Source organism: Lepidochelys olivacea (genome assembly GCF_965140295.1).
Source record: "Lepidochelys olivacea isolate rLepOli2 genome assembly, chromosome: 2".
NCBI lineage: Eukaryota > Metazoa > Chordata > Testudines > Cheloniidae > Lepidochelys > Lepidochelys olivacea.
Window position 1 is genome coordinate 229,333,854 of NC_140412.1, and position 23,688 is coordinate 229,357,541.

The 23,688-nt window shown below is 41.6% G+C and overlaps 1 protein-coding gene across 1 annotated transcript in view; it reads right to left on the reverse strand.

Moving 5' to 3' along the window:
* Positions 1-6,057: 6,057 nt before the first annotated feature.
* Positions 6,058-23,688, reverse strand: part of ITGA8 (integrin subunit alpha 8) — a 173,703-nt gene continuing 156,072 nt past the window's right edge. Inside the window, exons 29-30 of the mRNA XM_084620269.1 lie at positions 11,102-11,224; positions 6,058-8,497 (exon numbers count right to left, since the gene is read on the reverse strand). Coding sequence (XP_084476395.1) covers positions 8,411-8,497; positions 11,102-11,224 — 210 coding nt within the window. The 3' untranslated portion in view covers positions 6,058-8,410. The remainder of the gene's footprint in view (positions 8,498-11,101; positions 11,225-23,688) is intronic.

The following is a 23,688-nucleotide window of genomic DNA, read 5'->3' on the forward strand; positions in this document are numbered from 1 at the left end:
ACCATGTAGCCACTCTACAGATGTCACAAATGGGTACGTTATGTAGGAAGGCAATGGATGTTGACATAGCTTGAGTGGAATGAGTTCTAATGCCTTCAGGCGGTTGAATATTTTGAATACGATAAGAGGATAAGTCAGAGATCCACTTGAACAGACATTGTTTAGAGATAACCATACCTTTTGATCTTTCGGTGATGGAGACAAAGAGTCGTGGAGATTTACTAAATGGCTTAGTCCTAAGTAAAAGGGGATTGCTCGTCTGACATCAAGAGTATGTAGGGATGCTTTGTGTGGAGGTTTGGGATAAAAAGTAGGCAAGTATATTGGTTGGTTAAGGTGAAAGGTGGATACCACCTTAGGGAGAAATTTAGGATGTGGTCTCAGAGTGACTTTGTCTTTGGAGAAGATTGTGTAGGGAGGATGAGCCATCAGGGCACTTATTTCACCTACTGTCCTTGCTGATGTTATTGCAACTAAGAAAGCTACCTTCAAGGACATATGGAGAAGACTGGAGGTAGCCAAGGCTCAAATGGAGGTTTCACGAGAGCGTGAAGAATGAGGTTAAGATTCCACGTACCTGCCGTTGGGTAAATTTCAGGGTAGAGATTTTGCAGGCCTGTGAGAAATCGTTTTATGGGGTGTGGGTAAAGAGTGAATAACCTTCTAACAGGTCATGGAAGGTGGTAAGAGCTGCCAGGTGTACTTTGATGGAGCTGAGCAAAAGTCCATCCTGTTTTAGTCTCAGGAGGTAGTCTAGAATGTTAGGAAGGGTCACCGTGTTGGATGTTAAGTGATTACGTGGGCACCAGAGGACGAAACGTTTCCACTTCTCCAGGTAAGTTTTATGAGTGGAGTCTTTTCTACTGTGCAGAAGGATGTATTGGATTTGCTCGGAACAGGCTAGTTCATGGGTTTGGAACCATGAAGGAACCAGGCTCTCAGGTGGAACTTTTGGAGCTGGGGGTGAAGAACCCGTCCGTTATCCTGGGAAAGGAGATCTGGCTTGTTGGGGAGAGCCCGTGGATGACGAGAGGATAAGAGGAGTAGGTAAGGTTACCACGTCTCTCTCGGCCAAGCCGGGGCGATAAGGATGACCCCGGCCTTGTCGTCTACTATCTTCCGAAGAACTCTGTGTAGCAGAGGGATTGGTGGGAAGGCGTAGAGGAGAGAGTTGTTCCACGGGATGAGGAACGCGTCTCCTAGGGATGCAGTCCTGAGTCCCGCTCTGGAGCAAAACAGCCGACATTTTCGATTCTGGGATGTGGCAAAGAGGTCTATTGATGGGGTGCCCCAGAGGGAGAAGAGCTGTTGAAGTATTGCGGGATGCAGTTCCCATTTGTGTTCTGTTGAGAAGTGTCTGCGGAGTGTGTCGGCAGTAGTGTTGTGGCAGCCTGGTAGGTAGGAAGCAATGATTTGTATTTGATGTTGTATGCACCAATTCCATAGTCAGATGGCTTCCATGCAAAGGGAATGTGATCGGGGTCCCCCTTGTCTGTAGTACATACATGCTATGATGTAGTACATACATGTTATGTTGTCTGTTAAGACCCGAATAGATTTGTTCTTTATGAGGGGAAGAAAGTGAAGGCATGCTCACCTCACATCTCTGAGCTCTAAGAGATTTATGTGTAGGTGCATCTCTGATTCGGACCACAGGCCTTGTGCCCTGTGTCCCCCTAGATGCACTCCCCAACCAATTAGGGAAGTGTCCGTGGTTAGTATGAGCACTGGGGATCATTGCTGGAAGGAAACCCCCATGCAGAGGTTTTCTGGACTTGTCCACCAATGTGGGGAAGCTAGAACATTGGGAGGAGGAATTAGCAGCGTTCCTAAAGTGTGTCTCTAGGGTTTGAAATTGGAATTGAGCCAGCCCTGAAGACATCTCATGTGTAGCCTGGCATACTGGACCACGAAGATAGCGGCTGCCATGTGACCAAGGAGCTGTAGACAGATACTTGCCTGTGTCCTGGGACGAATAGAGAGCGTGCGTATGAGCTGTGTGATAGCGAGGAATCTGTGATATGGGAGCGAGGCCCTGCTCTGGATTGAGTCGAGATGAGCTCCGATGAACTCGATCTGTTGTGTAGGTGTCAGGGTGGATTTCTGGATGTTTATTTGGAGGCCTAGGCTGTGAAAGAGGGAGATGGCAAAACAGGTAGCTTGAACTGTCGCGCCATAGGAGTTGCCTTTGATGAGGCAATTGTCCAGGTAGGGGAAAAGCATGATCCCATGTTTGTGGAGGTGAGCCATGACTACAGCTAGAGTTTTGGAAAAGACTCTCAGCGCTGTGGAGAGGCCAAAAGGAAGAACTCTGTATTGAAAATGGTCGTGACCGATTGCGAATCGTAGGAAGCGTCTGTGAGCTCGATGAATTGATATATGAAAATAAGCTTCCTGTAGGTCGAGGGCTGTGAACCAGTCCCCTTGATCCAGTGTGACCATCTTGAATTTTTGTATCCTCACGAATTTGTTCAGTCGGCGTAGATCTAGTATAGGCCTCTATCCCCCCGGTCTTCTTCTAGGTCAGGAAGTAATGGGAGTAGAATCATTTCCCTCGATGTTGCATTGGCACAAGCTCCACTGCGCCTAGCTGGAGAAGGTGAACCACTTCTACGCGAAGTAGGTGCTTGTGAGAGGGGTCCCTGAAGAGGGACGGGGAAAGGGGAAGGGTGGGAGGATAGGATATGAATGGGATAGAGTAACCGGACTGAACTATTTTGAGGACCCAGCGATCCTGTATAATATGCTGCCAGGCATGTTGGAAACTCTGGAGGCAGTGGCCAAATGAGCAAGTAGGCTGTGGAAACAAGGGGTGGTCGTGCAGGCCCTCGACCAATGTTTCAAAATTGTTGTTTATTCCCGGATGGGTGGGAGGTGGTTGCTTCAGCTTGATTTTGTCTGCGCTTAGAGCGATTCCTATTTGTGTCATATGGTTTGGGTTGAGGCCAATAACATTGTTGAGTGCGTGGGCTTTGGTAAGGTTGGTATCATTGTCTCCTGGGAAGAGATGGGTGAATACCCAGGGTGCGCAGTGTCGCTCTAGAATCTTTCATAGCGTGAAGTAGTTCATCATTTTTTTTGGAAAACAGTTTGTCTTTATCAAAGGGGAGGTCCTCCAGATCTTTAGGGATGCCAGATGCAGGAAGCCATGAAAATCTGCACATAACCACAGCAGTTGCAATAGTACGGGCTGCTGTGTCTGCCGTGTCTAAAGAGGCTTGTAGGGCCATTTTGGAAATCAATTGGCCCTTGCTCAGAATTGATTTAAAGTCTGCTCTCCTATCCTCTGGAATGTAGGAGGCAAATTCAAAAAGTTTATTGTAGTTATCAAAGTCATAGCTGGCGAGGAGTGCAGAGTAGTTTGCAATCCTGAATTGAGGAGTGGAGGATGTGTAAACCTTGCGTCTGAAGACATCAAGGCATTTAATGTCCTTGTCTTGCGGGGTGGGCTGATATTGTGGCTGTTTCGTCCTTTGTGCGACTGCTTCCATGATGAGAGAGTTCACTTGTGGGCGAGAAAATAGGAAGTCAGTATCCTTAGCAGGAACATAGTATTTACGTTCGGCCTTCCTGCAGGTAGGTAATAAAGAAGCTGGAGTTTGCCAGAGAGTGTCAGCTGGTTTCAGGAGAGCTTCATTTATAGGGAGCGCAATCTTTGAGGGTGCAGAGGGTTGAAGGATTCTGAGGAGTTTGTGTTGTGTCTCCTGAACCTCTTCTAGGGGGATGTCTTGACTGAGTGCCACCCTCTTGAAAAACTCTTGAAATTGTTTACAGTCGTCCACATTCTGTGGAGGCGGCAAGGAGCGGGCTGTGTCTGGAGCAGATGGAGAATTAGGGGTCAGTGAGTCAGGATTTGATTCAAAGCTCACGTTCTCAGGAGGGGGTTCAGGTACTCTAGAAGTGGACAGAACTGGAGATTGAGGCACAGAAGCAAATAGTGGTTTCGTGGAAGAGGTCGGAGGATGAGTGGTAGGAGGATGTGGCCAAGGGTATCACTGGGGCCAAGGCATAGGGTAGGAAAACCCAGATGCTGTCCACAGGGGGGCGAAGCAGGGAAACTGAGGTTGGTGGCTGAGGACTGTAGCCTGAGGTGGAAGAGGGTCCAGCGGAGGAGAGGAAGGTGGGGAGAACTCCGCCTGCTGCTGTATATCGGGTTCGCTGTCAGTGAAGGTAGCCAGTTCAGGTGGTGAAAGCGGCTGTTCAAAGAGTGAGCCCTGTGTATCCAGGAGCGGAGAGTTAAGCTCAGGTGGCACTGATAGATCTCACTCAGTGAGGAACTGCTGCTCCTGCTCCCTGGGCTGCGCTGAGCCTGGATTGTGGTCTAGCGCATTAGCATTGGAAAGTGAAAGTGACAGCAGTGCCGCCAGTCTGTGAGAGGTGCCCTGCAGGGGGTCCGCTGCCGGCGCAGGAGGCAGGCTCGGTGCCGACGTTCTTCCCGGCAGCAGGGCAGAGCGGGTTTAACTTTTCCCGTCTCCGAAAGGGGTTGAACTTTCCATCAGACGTATTTTAAGCCGCAGGTCCCTGTCACACCGAACCCTTGACTTGAGGCTCGTACAGCGGAGGCACTTTGCAGGGATGTGGGTTTCTCCGAGGCAGTTCACACAATGTGCATGCCCATCGGACCGTGGCATGGAGTCCTGACGGGAAACACACTTTCTGAATCCTGAAGCCCCTGGCATTGTGAACTAGAAATGGCAGGGGAGAGTGTCTCTGCAGGAGCAAATAGTTTCTTGTTTTTGTTTTAAACTAAGTAACTAACTATGAACTACACTAAAGGAAGGGAAACAACTGGGATGTAACCAGTAACTATTTCTATATTCTTTGATACTTTTTTTCCTACAGAGACCAGAGAAGAGATGTAGCACTGCCCCGAGTCCCGTCCTCAGCCAGGGACGGTTGAGAAGGAACTGAGGGGGGTGCGGGACGCAGGCACTCAGGAAGATTCCAACGAGATGGGAGATACCAACTGAGCACCTGTGTCCCGACCAGGCACTGCTACCAAAAATCTCCGATCAATGGCGCTGGGACGCACCAACACCTAGAGTGGAGCACCCGCAGGGACAGCACTCAAAGAAGAACCAACTCGAGATTCAGAAAAAAGGTGTGCAATTTTCAGGAGATATTTAAAATTGGAAACTTGCGAAGTCTCTTAATGCATCATTTGGAGAGGACAGGAAAGTTTATAAAAGTGATCCACATAAATGTGACAAGAGCTTTTTTCTCATTAACATGTAGGCAGTTACAAGAAAATCATATTAGCTACAAACTTCTGACTCTTCACTCCCTCTGACCCCATCACTCTTTCCTGTGACTTCTAAATTCTTGGCAATTAGTGGGACTACATAGGCATGCTGCAGTTTGAGGTCAACATCACTTATGCAGAGACTAGGCCACATTCATCAATTCATCTTTGGCTTGACTCCATTGAAATGAATAATCATGGATGGATTTGGCCAAGTATAATTGTATGGTACAGTAATTACATGAGGGAGTGACAGATTATGGCAATTGCCATTCCACTGTCCATATACAGGACTATGCTATTTTCCATGGGGACAAATGCTCTAAAGAGAAATTCCCTCCCCTACAATGAGCCCTAGAAGTTGCCCTCTCAAAGCTGTTTGCAATTTCCATCCAGTTATAACCACAAATATTGGGACTCAAAACTACAGTCCTTGACAGCCCAAAGCTTCTGACATTACTGGGTAGGAAGTTTAATCTACAAAGAAGCAGAAATATAAAACACAGCTTTTGATCAAAAGTAACCATTTGTCAGCTGATGTGCCTCTAATTTGTTTTCAGTGACATTATACAGCTGCAGCCAATGGATTCCAGCCAGGTCCAGCAATGAATGGAGTGGGTTTCCTATGTTTAAATTTAGTATCTGAACATGTTTTGCCCATCATTAAAATTAAATGGAATTGCTCAAAATTGAACCATAGATGTTCAAACTCAAAAGGACTTATTAGGTCACCTAGTCCCTTTGTCTGGCCAAAGCAGGATTGAAAACACATTGGAATCCATACTAACAGAACCTTCTGGGTTTGTTCTAGTCCTTTTATTATTGTACTCAATCAGTATATTCAAAAGTTTAAAAAACAACCAAAAATGCCAGTGTAAACATGCTTCAGGTACATAGGTAATATAAAATATTGCACATATAAAAGTCATATGTTCAGTAATTCTTAATGATAATATTTCATCAGAGTAAAAGAGTCGTGCAGATGATGTGAATTTATTTGGCTGGCTGGACTTGTTTCAGAAACTACTACACACAATTCAATATTTACAAAAGATGAACTCACTGCATTTTCCTGTGTGCGTGTGTAATTCAATCTGAACTGTGGAGGATGCAGAGATGTATGAACCCTGCAGGGTGTGGTTTGCAAGGGTATTTGTGAAATGAATGCAGCAGTTTGTTTTGCAAGGGGTCAGCACAAATCAGCCTAGGGAGGGCTGCTGTCCTCAGTCTCAAGGGATTTTTGCGGCCCAGGAAGTGGTAAGGCACCTTCCTTACCTCCTCAGAAAACAAGAGATTGGGGGAACTCTCCTTTCCTTAAGCCTCAGGGGCAGATAATGTCCCATAACACTAGAAAACCCTCAAAGATTTCCTTGCAGACTGATGTGAGGCATTAAGATGGACCTTTAGTGCTCAGGTTTTCCAGCTACAGACTTGAGGTTTATGGGTCTGTCCATGAGCTGGCTGCCATAAGATAGTGGAATGTCCAACTGAAATATTTCCAGGTCCTTTGGAAGGTTCTTGGGATTGACAGTACTGACCTTGCCCGCTGGTTTCCCCTGCCCTGAAGACAGATGCCAGCAATCCAAAAAAGCCCAGGAAGTAGCAGGATGGATCAGAAGAGGCCACTGGCCGCCCTGAAGATAGGAATCCCAGGTGCTTGGGGGACAGGGAGACCGGCTAGGAAGAAGGAAGGAGAATGAGGAGTGTGTGTGTGTCAGAAAATGAATGTCCTCCTCCTAGATTTCACAAAACATAACAAATTTCAAACTCAGGACAAGCACAGGATGGTCCAAGGTTTTATGAAGATGGTTTGCACAGCTCTATAGCTGAATGAATCCAGCTTAAATAAAGGCCATTCACTGATGTTATAGAAAGAGTTACTGGTGAATTATGGATCTAGTCTTTTGGATCTTAGAAGCAGCAAAGAAACAAATGAACATTTTATTGCCTTTACAACAAAATGTCTTTCCTTCTGTAGGTCATCTCAGCCTTGGATGATCTGCATCCTACTTTTTATATAAATGCAAATTCAGTGCACCTTCTCTGCAAGACTCTTTGTAATATGAGATAACTATAGGATACTCAACCCAAAAACTTAACTTCCTGAAATATCTTAAACACATTAAAGATGTTGTTAGGTCTGTATTTTATAATTTCTTTTAAATCAATCAAATGTTGTCACCTATGACACAATAGTCATGAATTCAACAAAATATGCAGTAGCATTTTTAAGAGGATATTTTAATGAAATAAGTACCCAGGAATAGTGGTGAGAAATTCAGCCCTAGCAAAAAGGTGGGCAAAAATTCCCACAGACTTCAATTGATGTTGCACTAGTTTACACCAAGAATGGATTTGATTCACTGAATTCAGTGCTGTCATCTACAGGTTGAAAAGGGCACAACATATCTTTAAAATATTTTATTATATGCCCCTTCCAATACAATTATATTTAAATTCCCCTGCTCCCCAAATCACCCTTGTAGCCAAGAAAATTGTTCTGAATGTGCAGGTCACTTGTCTATTACATACAAGATAAGCAAATTATTTCCATGTTATGATTTACTTCTCTAAAACTGTGAATCTACGATTAGCTCTGATACTCATCCCAGAAAGGTGGAAAAATAAATAAATTGTGCCCCATGTATAAAGTCCTTTAGAGACTACCTTTCTGCTTCAGAAGTACTTTCACAGTACCAATATATTGCTTGTCTCCCTGAGCCACAATTTCATAAAAGTTCTTATCCTTAGGGAGGTGTCAAAAATATTCTGCATGATACAGTAGTGTTTGAAAGCTTTGTCCTGATCCATCTTCTAGATGATACAGCAATGCAGGCATTTCATCTTTGCAAGGTTTGGGTTATTCTGAAAGTGATTTAACACACCACATGTGTTCAAAAACATCTGTCAAAATCTAGAGCGACTGAAGTATGGTACAAAAACTCTTTGCACAGTGAAGGATTATGTTTTTAAGGCAGTGATAAGGCTGGTTTCTGCCCAGGATCATCATCATGTGGTGAATTTTCAGAAACGTTGCATAGATCAGATTACAACATCATGGCACTTGCAATTTCAAAGGAAGTCTGTTGGTAGAAGAAATCCTTCATTAATCTTTAGCACATTTCTAGGCTTGAACAGGACTCTGAATTGAACCTTCACTCTCCTTTTTTATGCATCAGTAGTCTTGTCATTTGTCAGTTGTTCCCTGTCAGCCATGTCGTCTTGAGGAGGTCTAGCTCTGTCAAAGAAGCCGCACTACAGAAAACAAGGCAACAGAGAAATCACAATAAGGCAGCCACATGATTGTTCTCCTGCAGCTCATGCTCCTTTCCTCTAACCTCCACCCCTCACCATGTTGAGCCTTAACTTAGGGGCTCTTCTTTGCTCCTAGCTGTCACATGGAGTCAACAGAACTAGTTGCATTAGTGTGAACTACTCACTTGAATCAGGGTTGTGGAATTGGGCCCATTGTTTATAAGCTCTTGGGAGCAGTGACATTGCCCTTTATGTTGGTAATTACATATATAAACCCACTATATATTGGGAATTCCAGGAGATTTTAAGAATGCACTGAGGTGTAACAGAACCATTCTGCAAACTACTGAACACCCTCAACTCTTATCAAGTCAGTGGAAGTTGAAGGAGATTAGCATCTTGTGAGATCACCTTAAATGCCACCATTTTTTTTTGCTCTGTAGCTGCTATATATAAATAAAATATTAAATATATTGTAGTGAATTTAAGGTTCTACAGGAAAGGCATAAACAGCACGAAAGTAGTGACATAAAAAGTCCCATCATATGATAAAATACACAATAAAAATGAACACAAAGGGGTGGCATTAGACATCTGACTGAGATAAGTTTAAATCATTGTAATAAATTCAAAAAAATGAACAATAGTAGTAATGTCTTTGCCTTCCTTCCATCATACACACACAGTTTGTTATCTTTTTCTCCAATTAAATGTATTTTTGTAGAGAAAAATTAAGAATTTTTTAAAATTAAGGGAAACATGCGCTACAGAGGAAAACATTAGAAATGCCGTGAACAGAGAAAAGCCATCCAGTCCATCATATGGTACCTGTCCTTTCAGAAGAAATAGTGCTTCTGTCCATGTAGGGTGCTGCACTATTATTATTTAATACATGTTGTGATAAAGTTCCACCTCTACCTTGGTGGGTCCTGCGCTTACTGGCAGATTTTGCTCACCACAGAGATTCACAGTAGCCCTCAGTTTGGCCACTTTCGTGGCTCAAATCTGCCATTCACTCAGATAACCTCAGCATTGGCCAGCATGGGAAAAAAAAAGTAAGAACAATCCCGCAGTCTCTGCTGATCCACCATGTGGGTCGGGGAACAGCCCAGAGACCTTCCCCTCCGGTGGAACCTCCTGTGTTGGATCAGGAGTTGGGAGGTTTGGGGGGAACCCAGGCCCGCCCTCTACCCCAGGTTCCAGCCCAGCGCCCTGTGAACTGCAGCTGTGTAGAGTGCCTTCTGGAACAGCTGCGTGACAGCTACAACTCCCCCCGTTACCTTATCCAGGGAAAAGGGACCGTACTTAACCTGGGGCTAATATATCTGCCTTCTGTCACTCTCCTGTAGCCATCTGGCCTGATCCTGTCACAATATATACAATGTTCAAAGTAGGAAAAGTGCTTTACTCTTTGGGCAGGGATCTTGTCTCCCTATTGTTTTGAAAAGTGCTTTCCATTCTTTGAATGCAGTCCTGGCTTCACTGATGTCAACAGCAACCTTTTCATTGACTTCAATGGAGCCAGAATTTCACCCTTTGGTGCCAGAGAGATAATACAGCATTCTCAATGGACAATAGCATTTTGCATCCCAGGGTGCTATGTTGCAGTGATATATTCTTCTGAAAGACTGGCTAGATTATTAATTATTTTCTATTCATAACATTTGTTGTGAAGACAGTGGGAGTTTTAGGTGGACGAGGAAAGCTGGATTGGACCCCAGAGTGTAAACAAAAATCTATATTTAGTAAAGCTGCTTATGACAGTCACTATTAAAAGCCTGATTTGAATGTTGTCATCAACAGTAACTCTAATGACACAGTTTGTGTTTATCCCAATTCAGAAGTGGTTACAGTAAGGCACAATTACTGAAGGAATTTCAAATCAGTGAAATAAAGTGACAAAGGGATGAGCAGCTGGCCTTGAGTTGGGGGGCCATTTTACAGGGCTAGCTTAAAGATCGTTGAGAGATGACACTTTTTCCAAGGACTAAGTGATGGGTAGAAACGACTTCAACTTCTAGTGTTATAAGGGATGTTTCCAGGAACCCTGAAGAAGAAGATTGTCTTAAAACCTGTGAAATAAAAATCAACCAACTCACTGACTGTGAATCTGATAACTTGTAATTAAAAAAAAAAATCAGAGACAACCTGGTAATATTAAAAGAAATCTCCTTAAAAGTAATCTCCTCCCAAATTGGGTGAGGGATTGTATAATTATGTGTGAACAAAAATGGCAGTTCCTTAAGGATTCAAGGAAAATGAAACAAAAATGCTTTGTGAACCTAAACACTCCAGAAAGAAGATCATAAGTCTTCAGAATCAGAGCCAAACTCTGTAAAACCATTTATAACCAGACTTTCATAACAAAGAAGACTTTGAAAGCAATGTCCCTTCACAAAAGTCAGCAACATAAGCATGTCATCATATGCTACATCAAAGAAGACATAAGTCTATTGTTGCTTTTGCTCCAAACTCTTAAAGCTCACAGGTTCCAATTTGTCTCTCTTGCTCTCTCGCTCTTTTTTTTTTTGGTTGGTTGGTCATCCTAAATCTTGTAAGTATCCTTCCAAGTTTCATTAAGTAAATAATAATAATACAACATACCTTCCACAAAGCTAAGGTCAAAATAGCCAGAACCAACAATCCAAGGAGTATTGCTAGTATTATAACCCATAAAGGGATTACAAAGGAGACATTTGGAGTAGCCCAGATGATAGATGTTCTTATCTGAAACGAAAAGACATGAGTTGTAAATGAATAATAATAAATGAAACCAGAAAATGAAACACAATGAAATTGCCAGATTAGAAACATATACTGCCCACAGTTCTTGTACATCAACTTTAATTGCTGCAACTTTATTCACAATAATCCTTAAAAATGGGATTTGCACAGACAAATATACCTCTTATATTAGACATAATATAAAATATTTTCACCCACTGAATATAGAATCACTCTGAAGCTCAACAAATAACAGTAACAGTAAATGCTTCGAAACCATACAAGGAACCAAACTCTGCTCTCAGTTACACCAGTGTAAAATCCAGAGTAATATCATTGTCTTAAATAGTCTGAACAATGGTGTAAACAAGAACCAATTTCAGCCTCAGTTCTCTACTGGAACTAAAATATGTACCATCTACATAATATGTTGTAATCTAAAATCTTTTGCTGACAAACCAATACAATTTTTTTTAATATTACCTTATGTTTCAGCTAAGCAGCCCAAGAGCTAAACTCCTCATATAGAACATGTCATCCATGTAATATAAGCATAATGCACAAAAATACCATTGTTTTTGAACTCTTAGTTACATTTTGAACTCTCACACTTGAAGGAAGCCTAGTATACATGTAAAATGACCATTTTAATGTATTGAGATGTAATCGGAAAGTATAGCAACAGCTCTCTCATTGTCTGTGGCTCTAGAAAGCAGCAGGTGTGGATAATATGTGAATTATGAGGAGCTAAGGTCTTCCCACTGATTTTACAAAATCATCTAGATTCCAAACCTTCATTGTAACAAATGAAGCTAACAGCTCTTCTAGCTTTTTCCCCTCCCGTCTTCCCAATAAATTATCTCCTGGCTCTCTGCTCCATACCTCATATCCAGTTCATTCTACTCCCTCAGATACTGCTCAAAGCTCTCCTCATCAATCTCACTTGTTACTTTGTTTCTCTCAGATGTTTCTAAGTTGAAAGAGTTAGCTTGAGCTTTCCTTATCTCCTTACTCATAGGTTACATCCTCTGTCATCTTTCTCTAGCTTTTTTCTTTTACTTTGCACTAGGAAGTTTTCTTGGGTTTTCTGCTGGACCCATCTCACATACTCCTCTTCAGCCTAAGTAGAGTAAGTTTGTGGCAGATGGAACTCATCCTGCTCTTCATGATGGAATGCAACCACCAGGAAGTTTTCACAGCAAATTGATTATATGCCTTCTGAAGCTATCTTCTACTTTAACTGCTTGAGGTACTGCCAGGAAATCAGAGTCCTTACTTATTGAGTCTGCTGCTTACTGCTAGTTCCTCTGCCACATTCTAGGCTCAAATAATTTAGTCCAATATTGTATCCTTCTGGTGTCTGCCAAGATTTTTCTCACTCTCTCTCTTGGCCCTCGTCTTGACAGCTAAGTCTCTTTTTCATCAAATTCTTCCATGCAGACTCCCCTTTTCCCTTATCATTAAATAATAATTAACTCATCAGGATCTAGATTTAGCTGTTCTGGTGCTCCTCTCACTTACACCAGTGTAAAACAGAACCATCTCCACTGAAATCAACAGAGCTACACTAGTGTAAAACTAGTGAAAGAGGAGAATCGGGTCCAACTTTTTCAGCCCTGCCAAAAATTCTCCATTTGCTAAGCTTTGACTATTAGCTAACTGGCCAATTATAACCAAATAGTTCTGAACTTACTAATTCACTTTAATGGAGTATTCAATTTGAAGATTGATGATGACCTCTTAGCCCTTAGAATGAGTCATTTTAGTGATTAAGATTCTAAGGACAGGTCTACACTACAGCCGGGATAGATGCTCTGAGATCGATTTACTGGTGGTCGATTTTGCGGGTCTAGTAAAGACCCGCCAAATTGACTGCAAATCGCTCTCCAGTCAACCCCTGTACTCTACCCCCGACGAGAAGAGTAAGGTAAGTCGACAGGAGAGTTTCTCCCATCAACCCCTCGCAGTGTAGACCCCATGGTAACTCGACCTAAGGTACGTTGACTCCAGCTACATTATTCACGTAGCTGGAGTTGCGTAGTGTAGGTCGACTTATCGTAGTAGTGTAGACATAGCCCCTGTGATGGACAAGTGCCAAGTTAACTCCACTCCTTCTGTCTGTGTTTCTTGCTTTTTTTTTAAAAAACAGTATCTCCAACTTTCTTTGTGAACCTGATCTTTCTCTTTCTTTCTCCCTCCCTCCCTTGATCATGGCCTCCCTCTCTTTTTGTAAGCACCAGCAGACCCTTTCCCTGCTTCCAACTACCATCATTCCTAACTGCATAAGCCAGTCCTTTCCACATGTTCCATCTCTGTGCCTCTAGTTCCTGGTCTGAGGCAGCACTTGCAGAGTTAGCAGGCGGAGAGTGGTGGGAGGATTGGTATGGCCTAATAAGATACATCTGTCTACTCTTCTAGAATGCAGTCACTGTAGTATCTGAGTTCTGTTACCTGATTCAAAATCAAAGTGAGTAGGGTTATACTGAAAGAAGGACGAAAATCTATGTTCTGGATAACAGTCCTGACCTAACAAGGCTATAACACTTATCTTCCAGCTACAATGTATCCTGTGGGTTCCCCAGAAGACACTCAGAAACTGCCCAGTCCTTATGTTTAACACTAAGATTGGCCAGAGTCCCACTGATTAAATGCAACATTGTTAGACATATTGTCATTGATCTTGTAACGGAAACATTCAGCTACCATGCTTCTCCACTGCAGCTGGGAACACTTATTGAACCCTGATACTGCATTCATTTGTAAACGTGCTCCATAGGAATTTGGATGCAAATATGCAAAAAATCATATATTCTTTATCCAATAAAATTAAGTGAAATTTGTTTCCTCTCTCAAATAAACACCACAAAACTCCCACTACCCTCCAAACACTCCCTTTCCCCACATACCAGGGTAAAAGGAATAGATTCCACCACTGTAGTTTTTTTCACATCTTATAGGGCATTGCAGAATGTTGTAGGCTTTCTACACCACTTGGTTCAGCAGTAACAGTGGAGGCCTCCTAGTTTAATATATTAATAAATATTTTGAATGGCTTTTCTTGTGTCTCACAGCAATTCTGTATCCGGCATTAAAATGCAAGGGCATCAAGAATGAGAGCAAGGTCAGCTGCTCTGTCTGCAGTCACTGCACACAGAAAACTCTGTCATGGATAATAATGAATTGGTACAAAAGGCCTATCTGGCCAAAATAGTCATGAGAGTTGTAGAGATGAGTGGCTGCACAAAATCTGTAACAGAGCAAGGCACTGACTAACGGGGAGAAGAATTTCTCTCTGCTGCTTAAATATTATGGTGGGAACCCTGAGGTAAATCTTGTAGGCTCAGATTAAGTATTGAGCAAGGGATAAGAATGGATTAAAAACAAAAAACCCCTCACAGACAGCCCAAGAAGAGAGACTGATAAGATATATCTGAAACAAAGTGCTGTCTCTGTTGGAAAAGTTCTTGGTTCCCGATACTTCACGAGCAAGGAGTAATATTTCTATCTGAATATGATCAAAGACTATAGGCCTGTGGCCAACTTCACATACATCACTTCCACACTGGTGTAATTCATTTGACTTCAGTAGAATTGCTGTCATAAAGGGGTGCAGCACTGGGACCTAGTACTGGTGTTACTTGTCTGAGGCTGCTGGTGACAAGAAAGAAGCAGTAAAGCAAGACCTACAGGCACGTCAAGAAACCTTTGAAATTTGCAACCAGAAGCTGACCTAAGTAGCACCTTCTATCAGCCTGAATCTGATGGACTCAGAGAAAACTTATTTGCCTGCAATATTGTTGTGATAAAGCCATTGCTTGAACCAAATTCACACCTGGTGTAAGCAGTAATGCAGGGTACTTAAATGCAGTAGGCCCAGGAGTCAAAGAAATTGCACGAGGGATAATATTGACAATTGTAACAGGGCATTATAAAAAAAGACAACACACCTACAAGAAATTATCCAGTGATGTATGGGTGGGTAAAGAGCCAGTTGGTGACAGTTTCTTGACACTGCACATTTTAAACAAGAAAATAACTAGAGGGCTAGGCAAGTGGCCAGTAGACATTACAGCTAGCTGCTTTATTTTTTGTTTAAAGACCTTTGAATAAGTCATGACCATCTAATTGTGCACATAGGGCCTGATCTAAGTCCTACAGAAATCAATGGAAAGAATCCCATTGACTTCAACAGGCTTTGGATCAGGCTCAAAGCTTGCTTATGTAACTACAGCCTCCTCTCACTATTACCTTATCCCCTCTCACCCACCCTTTCATTTGTTTGTTGCACTCATTTGTTGTACCATGTCCCAATTTAGATCATAAACACGTTAGGTTAGGTAATGTGTGTTATTATGGTTTTGGCGGAGCATCTTACACAATGGGGTACCATTCCTAATTGGGACTTCTGAGTGCTCCACTAATACAAATAATAACTAATGATGAATTGTGAACCAATTATCACCTTGCCAGTCTGAGTGGGAGCTGCAACCCTTTCCCTTACCCTTCATTGGTACCTTTTGTCTTTTAAGGTAGTAGGCAATTTGCCGCAAGGCTGTGCCATCCTCCTATCACCCTCTATAGAGCTTACAATTTATGTAACATCAATAAAAAGCCTTAATCCTGGGCAGGTGCAGAGTGTAACACTCACGAGGTTCAGAGTGTTGCATACATCAGGCAGTGCAGGGGAAGATGGTCTTTTATTAAGGAGAGCGCTGCTGCATGGTCACCAAATTATGCCAATCTTGTAGCAGGAGTAAGGCCAGAGAAGGGAATACACAGCTAAAGGCCTTATTTACACCTTTTTATCACACCTAAACCCACGTCTCCTCACCCATGCCCATTCTCCGCCAACCCCATGCACCTCTTTGTCTTGTGTTCTTGAAAGCAAAGCAGTGGTGGTGCGAGCTGTTTGTAATTTACTTCCTCTGAATGGGAAGGACTATGCTGATGCGTAACCCTAGCTGTGCCTACACAAAGCCTGCACTCACACTAGCCTTAGAACATAACAACCCTGTGTTCCCCGCTGCGCACTGCACAAGGCCTAATAATGCAGTCACTGATAGACAACTTGAGAATGCTGGCTCTGAACACCCACAGGAAGAGGCTGGCACAGGAGAAAGAACAAAACATCCTTCCAGTTTTTGTCTTCCTTATTCTAATATCTACACAGTGGACCATATGTCATGCACACTCTCCACCAACAGTTTTTACTTATGATTTTGATTTAGGACAGATTTGTGTTATTTCAACTTGGATATCTGCACTTCCCCATGTGGTTTCAGGTTTAGTGCTAGGGGAGCAGAGCCAGTTAACATTTTGAGGGGGTTTATCTGTTTTCATCTGAAGTTACAAGGATTTGGAATTTTTGTACAAGATTTACATGTTTGGCAGCAGAATTTTGATGCATTTTGGTTTTCCTACATGGCTAATGCTAATTTTTTCCCCTATGTTGAACAAAGCAAATGGCTTGTGCTTTCCTCTGTCATGATGAAGGGATTCACATCAGGGATGCAGCAGCAGGCCATAGTGATTTTCTGTCTGTTACATTGCTGCGGGAGCTGCTGAAGTGGAGAGCTGGAATCTGAGGGGAGCACACTTCTGTGTGTGTGTGTGTGTGTGTGTGTGTGTGTGTGGATTCACCCACCTGTGACAATGAGGACTGCCAGGAGCAAAAAGTAAAGTTGTGGTGCGGTAGGTGACAGTATAGCTCACAAGGAAGTGTGTGGGAGCCTATTAATTTCATTGGGTGATCTCTGGTTCTTGTGTTATGTGAAGGGGTAAATTACACCACTGATGATTTTATAGACCTCTATCATATCCCCCCTTAGTCATAGCTCTTCTAAACTGAATAGTCCCAGTCTTTGTAATCTCTCCTCGTGGAGAAGCTGTTCCATACCCCTCATCATTTACTTTGCCCTTCTCTGTAGCTTTTTCAATTCTAATATATCTTTTTTTGAGATGGGGCGACCAAAAATGTATGCCTGTTCAAGGTGTGGGAGTACCAGGGATTTATATAGCAGCGTTACGATATTTTCTGTCTTATTATCTATCCCCTTCCTAGTGGAAGCATTCTGTTCACTTTTATGACTGCTGCTGCACATTGAGCAGATGTTTTCAGAGAACTATCCACAATGTGTAAACTATCCACTATTTTGAGTCATAACAATTAATTTAGACCCCATAATTTTGTATGTATAGTTGGGATTATTTTTTTCCAATGTGCATTACTTTTCATTTATCAACATTGAATTTCATCTGCTATTTTGTTGCCCAGACACCCAGTTTGGTGTGATTCCTTTGTCACTCTTCACAGTCAGCTTTGGACTTAATTATTTTCAGTAAGTTAGTATCATCTGCAAACTTTGTCACCTCACGGTTTACCCCCTTTTCCCAATCATTTATGATAATGTTGAACTCTACCAGTCCTAGTACAGATCCTTTGGGGACCCCACTATTTACCTCTCTTCATTGTGAAAACTGACTCTTTATTCCTACCCTTTGTTTTTTATCATTTAACTGGTTATTGATCTATGAGAGGACCTTCCCATTTACCCCATGACTGCTTACTTTGCTTAAAAGCTTTTAATCTAAGACCTTGCCAAAGGCTTTCTGAAAGTTGAAGTACAGTGGCACCCTCCTATCAAGTATACTAATTTTTAGGGTTGCAAAGTTTAAAGGGTAGAGTGATATTACAAATTTAAGCACATATTTCTCCCAGTGTGCATTAAAATAGCCACATAGAAATTAAGCAAACCATTTCCAGGTAAGTTCCTGTTTTTTCTGATAATGCATGCTGTTTAGGGATAATCTAGAAAACAACATTTAAAATAAAATGAAGAATTTAAATCCTTTCACATGTAGCTGTGTACTATACTATACTATACTATACTATACTATGCCTAGATAAGTTGTGGAATCTCCTTCACTGGAGGTTTTTAAAAAGAGACTTGATAGTCATCTGTCTTGGATAGTTGAAACACAACAAATCCTGTATCTTAGCAGAGGGTTAGACTAGATGACCCTTGCAGTCCCTTCTAATCCTATGGTTCTATGATTCTATATCAATTGGATCACCTTGTCCGTATACTTGGTGGCAACCTCAAAGAATACTAATAAATTTCCCTTTACAAAAGCCGTGTTGACTCTTCTCCCACATATCATGTTCATCTATGTCTGATAATTCAATTTTTTACTGAAGTTTCAACCAATTTGCCTGATACTGTATTTAGGCTTATGGCCTGTAATTGCCAGGATTGCCTCTGGAGACTTTTAAAAAAATCAAAGTTACATTAGCTATCCTCATATCTTCTGGTACAGAGGCTGATTTAAGCAACAGATTGCATAACATAGTTAGTAATTGTGCAATTTCATATTTGGAGTCCTTCAGAACTCTTAGGTGGATACCATCTGGTTTATTATGGTTTAATTTACCAATTTGTTCCAAAGCCTCATCTACTGACACCTCAATCTAGGACAGTTCTTTAGATTTTGTTACCTAAAAAGTATGGCTGTCATGTTGGAATCTCCCTGTCTTCCTCTGCAGTGAAGACAGATGCAAAGAATTAAATTTAGCTTCTTTGCAATGGACTTGTCTTGAGTGCTCCTTTAGCATCCTGATCATCCAGGAGTCCCACCGATTGGCAGGCTTTCTGCTTTGGATGTACTTTTAAATGTTTTTTGCTGTTAGATTTTGTCTTTTGCTAGTCTCTCTTCAAATTCTTTTTTGGCCTGCCTAATTATACTTTTACACATGACTTGCCAGAGTTTATGCACTTTTCTGTTTTCCTCCAGACAGGTCCAAACTATAGCCTAGAAAGTGCCTGTGTTCGGCTAGTTAATTCACAGATCATGGTCCTGTTGGAAATGCAGAAACTGCGTTTATCTTTGTGTCTTGTAAAGTGTTGAGCACTTCCAGCATTAAATAAATAACTAAGCAAATCATAGTGCCAAATAGGATGCTCATTGCAATGTTAACCTTTTATCTTTATTCCTTTTGGAAACAGTTTTATTATTAAAATGCCAGCTTATTCATAGCTATCTGATTTATCTGCTATTTTAAGAAACAGTAGCTTTAAGTTAGTTATTCTTGTAATGCCATTGCTACTTCAATAACATTACAGCCAATTAATCTGCTTTTCATCTAATCTTTAATCATTTTTCTTACAGGGGTTGATAGATCATAAATAACCTCTTTAATACTCCTACATTTTACCATCAAACATTTACAGTATAATGTTCTTGTATATTTTGAAAAAATGCCCAAAGCAATAAGTAAAAGTTCCCCTGAGCTTGGTATCATAATTAATATTGACATTTGTGTTTACATATTATAATGCCTTGTGTAAACAGACTTCTTAGTGATTACAAGGCTGTTTAAAATAAACATACCCAGTAGTTCATACTGTATAACACTGTTTAAAACAAAAGAGTAAAAAAAGTGTATTAAAACCAGCTTTGTTCACTGTAGAAAAATTGATCAAACAAACTATGCCAAAGTCATTCTGGGTAGATCCTATTATACATTTAAGATAAGAAAAGTAATTTTATTTTTATCAAATACAAAACTTGATTTTGTATTTATCAAATACAAAATCAAGAGTCACATAACCAAAGTCAAGGAAGTTACCAGCTATACTAATCCCATACCTCAGTCTTTACTACAAAGAATTTCCTGTGCAAACATTACTGAAGGAATGCATAAAATCTTATTTACAATAATTATATCTAGACTAAAATGGCAATTTCCTCTTGAACGTTACAGCCTTCAGCAAGAAAGAACTTCCAGTTGTACAATATACAGGTCTGATTCAAAGCCCATTGAAGTCAATGGAAAGACTCCCCTTTACATTTTCGATTTAGGATCAGGCCCCATTACAGAGTGCTACTGAAGAGCAGGAGTAAACAGTTCCTAAGGGTCATCTGATCTATTTAGTTTTATTGTAATTGATTCACCATTCAGTTATGTTTCCAGCATCCTTCCTCTTTCCCGACCATGTACAAGATAAGCACCATATCCCATGACAAAAATACCATGCTCTAAATCCCTCAAAGACTCGTGTAAATGCTTAATTTTAACTTTACCAATATTCCCATTGAAGTTAACTGATTATTTACATACTTAAAATTAAATATGTACAAAAGTCTGCTGTATAAACTATAATCTCCACTCATTTCATCAGACCTTTTTCTAAATCAGCCAACAGTACTGTGTCATCTGCACAGAGAAATGTTATTCACCAATTTTGCATTCATCTTTATACTGTCTTCTGTTTCTTCAATTAATTTAATCAAATACTCTATAAATGTTGAATCAAGAAGGTGACGTTATACAACCTCGTCTGACTCCTCTCTTGATCTCCATTAGATTTAAATTTTCATCTCCCTTTATAATCGCCTTCTGATGCCAGTATAATTATTTTAATACTTTTGTATCAATCAATTCTGACAGATTGTAATGTATTGAGCAAACTGTGGTCATATGCAAGGATCCTGGGAAAACATGCAGGATACCAATGTATGACTGAGCTGTATGGCAAGTAAGAAATTATTGCTACTTCGGAAGAATCATTGTAGGAAATGGAAAATTGGATATTGAAATCAGCACCAGAATAGCAAGAGCAAAAGGGTAAGTAATGGCTGCTATAACTCCACAAGGTCATGAGACCAGGCCATATGTCTCTGGATTCCATCTTGGGATGTCAGTGTTTTTCCACAAAATGAGTTTTGGAACATATGTTCCAGCCATATGCTAAAGCTACATAAGGCAGGCGGTGACATCATCCGTGATTCTTCACTCCCCACACAAGACGATGCCTGGAAACACCTGAGCAACAAAGACTGAACTGGGGAAAGTGCTGGACTCAGGCGAAAGGGATTCCTAGCCTCTGTATGAAAGATCTGGGGATTCCAAGTGTAAAGCAAGTGCAGCTTGTCCCTTAAGAATCTGTAAGCCTGCTTGTACCATCTCTCAGGGTGAGAATTTGGTAATTCTTATCCTATCTTTCTAGTATCTTAGGCTTAGTTTGCATATTTGTTTATTTTGTTTATTTGCTTTGATCAGTTTGCTATCACTTATAATCACTTAAAATCCATCTTTTGTAGTTAATAAACTTGTTTTTGCTTTATTTAAACCAGTGAGTTGCAGTGAAGTGTGTGGGAAATCGTAGCTCAAGGGGCAAAGGCTGTTGCATTTCCTTTCCACATTGAGGGGGAGGCGAACTGGTTAATAAATTCATACTGGTCAGGGTTTTGACCAGGGCAGGATGGTACAGCTCTCAGGTCTAGGCTGGGAAGCTGGTGGTTATTTTGGCTGTAGCCTCTCTATTTTTGGTTCACATGCAGTGGCTGGTCAGAAAGTCTTTATGTAACTGCAGCTTGGTGTGTCCCTACCCATGTGTATGCTGGTGGAAGTGTAGGACCGGGCGTGGGTCTGCTGCTTGTCACAGCAGCACAGTGAGAGAGGGAGCCCAGGCTGGTGGCTCAGAGGGCTCAGTGGTACTCCAGTGCCAGGTGGCACCCTGGGGGGAATCTGTCACACAAACCTCCAGTAAAGAGATTCCACATAAGTAGTAGTAGCATATTGGGGGTATGCTGTATTTATTACAATATATCTTACCTAAACTCCAAGCTTATGGAGGGTGCAAGTAATTTATGAAGTATAATCATGTTGCAAATTGATTTTAAAAAATGTTACAATCGTTATTCTGCCCCTTGCCCTGTCTCACAAAAAGACAAACTTCCAAATAAATCCTTGGATAGATACTTTCAAACCACAAGCACGGATCTTTTACAGAAAGAGCAAAAAATATGAAGTATTGCTGAACTTCAAGAAAAATTCTTCTCACAAGTGAAACTTCAAAAGATCTTGTGCACATATCACATCAAGCTGTAGAGTTGGCAAACATCCACTGTGATAGTCAGATAGGAGAAGACATAAAAGCACTATAATTTTTCAACATTTTACAGTTGCCATAACAGGAATTGTGCGTAAATCATCTACACCAAATAACACGCATTCTACTGGAGTAAAAGAATAAAAAAGGCTTATCTGATCATTTAGTAGATCATCTGAGACTTGTTGAGAACAGCAGGCTATCACCTGTGGCAAAGCACTTCAGACCAGATGGATGCAGTATGATCAACAATGTTCTGTGCAACATGTGTTTCTATTATGGAACATGTTGCAGAAAACACAAATAACTTGAATTTATCATTCAGCTTGGAGCCTTTGAACCCCTCTGGATGAACACAGTATATTGAGCATCAAAACTTGCAGGGTGCAATCCTGGCCCTATTGACGTCAGTGGGAGTTTTGCCATTGACTTCAGTGAGGCCAGGATTTCACCCTCTGTTTCCAAGCCTAAACATAAATTAACTATACAACAAGCACCTGTTCAAAAAAGGAGTGATCCAAAGGAAGAAACATTCTAGAGCTTGAATCCCATACAATATATTTTGCTTGTGTAAATCTAAACCTATACCACTATATTGGTTTTATGGGCCAGAAAATATTCTGTTCCTTAGTAGGACTCATAGATAGACGGATTATAATTTGTTGGCTCAGGATTTAATTTTAGGTTTGAATTGATTGATCTTATATCTTTTGTAAAGAATGAGGACTGAGAATGATAAACCTCCTTAAATATGTAGAACAAAAAGGCTTCAGGTTTTGGACTACTATGGTGCACTCACATGTTATTTATTTATTTCATTTAGTACTGGCAAATGAGTTCTCCCTTGCATTCATTTAAAAAATAAAATTGAACACCTATATGAACAGACTCTTCTACTTTATTCCCAACATTTAGTTCTTTGGCAACAACAAAAATGTAAAACCCCACAGGGCCAGAAACTGGGACCACATCAGATTCTGGGTCATTGATGTCTCCACATCACCACAGGAGGCTTAGGCTGTATGCTGCCTGCCTCCTGATGCTTCACTCTTGTTTTGCCCTCTGGCCTGCCTCAGATTCTAACCTTCAGGCATCCAACTCGGCCTGACTCACGACTCCTTCTGCTCCTGACTCGTGACTCCCACTGGGTCTGACTGCTCACGCCCCACTCATGACAATTTGTTCAGACCAACCTTCACCCTGGCCCCCAAATCCATCCAACCCCCTCACAGATGATGGAGGCAGTGGGCTGCCTCCCAACCATCAGCTCCCTGAGGGCCCATGAGCTGCAGGACTAAGTCACCTGTCTGCAGGTGAGAACTTCACACTAAAGACCCACACTATGCAGTGTGCACTGGAAGCACAGAACCTTCTCACTGCTGCTGCTCACTTCTAATGGTTTGTGGCTGATGTTGAACAGAATGAGGTGGCCCACCTTTACCAGTTCTGCTGGGGGCTCAATGATGAGGTAAAAGACAAGCTAGTCTGTGTGGAACATCCCACCCACCTAGGTCTTGGGGCAGGTGCAGCAGATCCCCCCCAGAACTAGCAATGAAGGACACCAGGGCTGCTGCC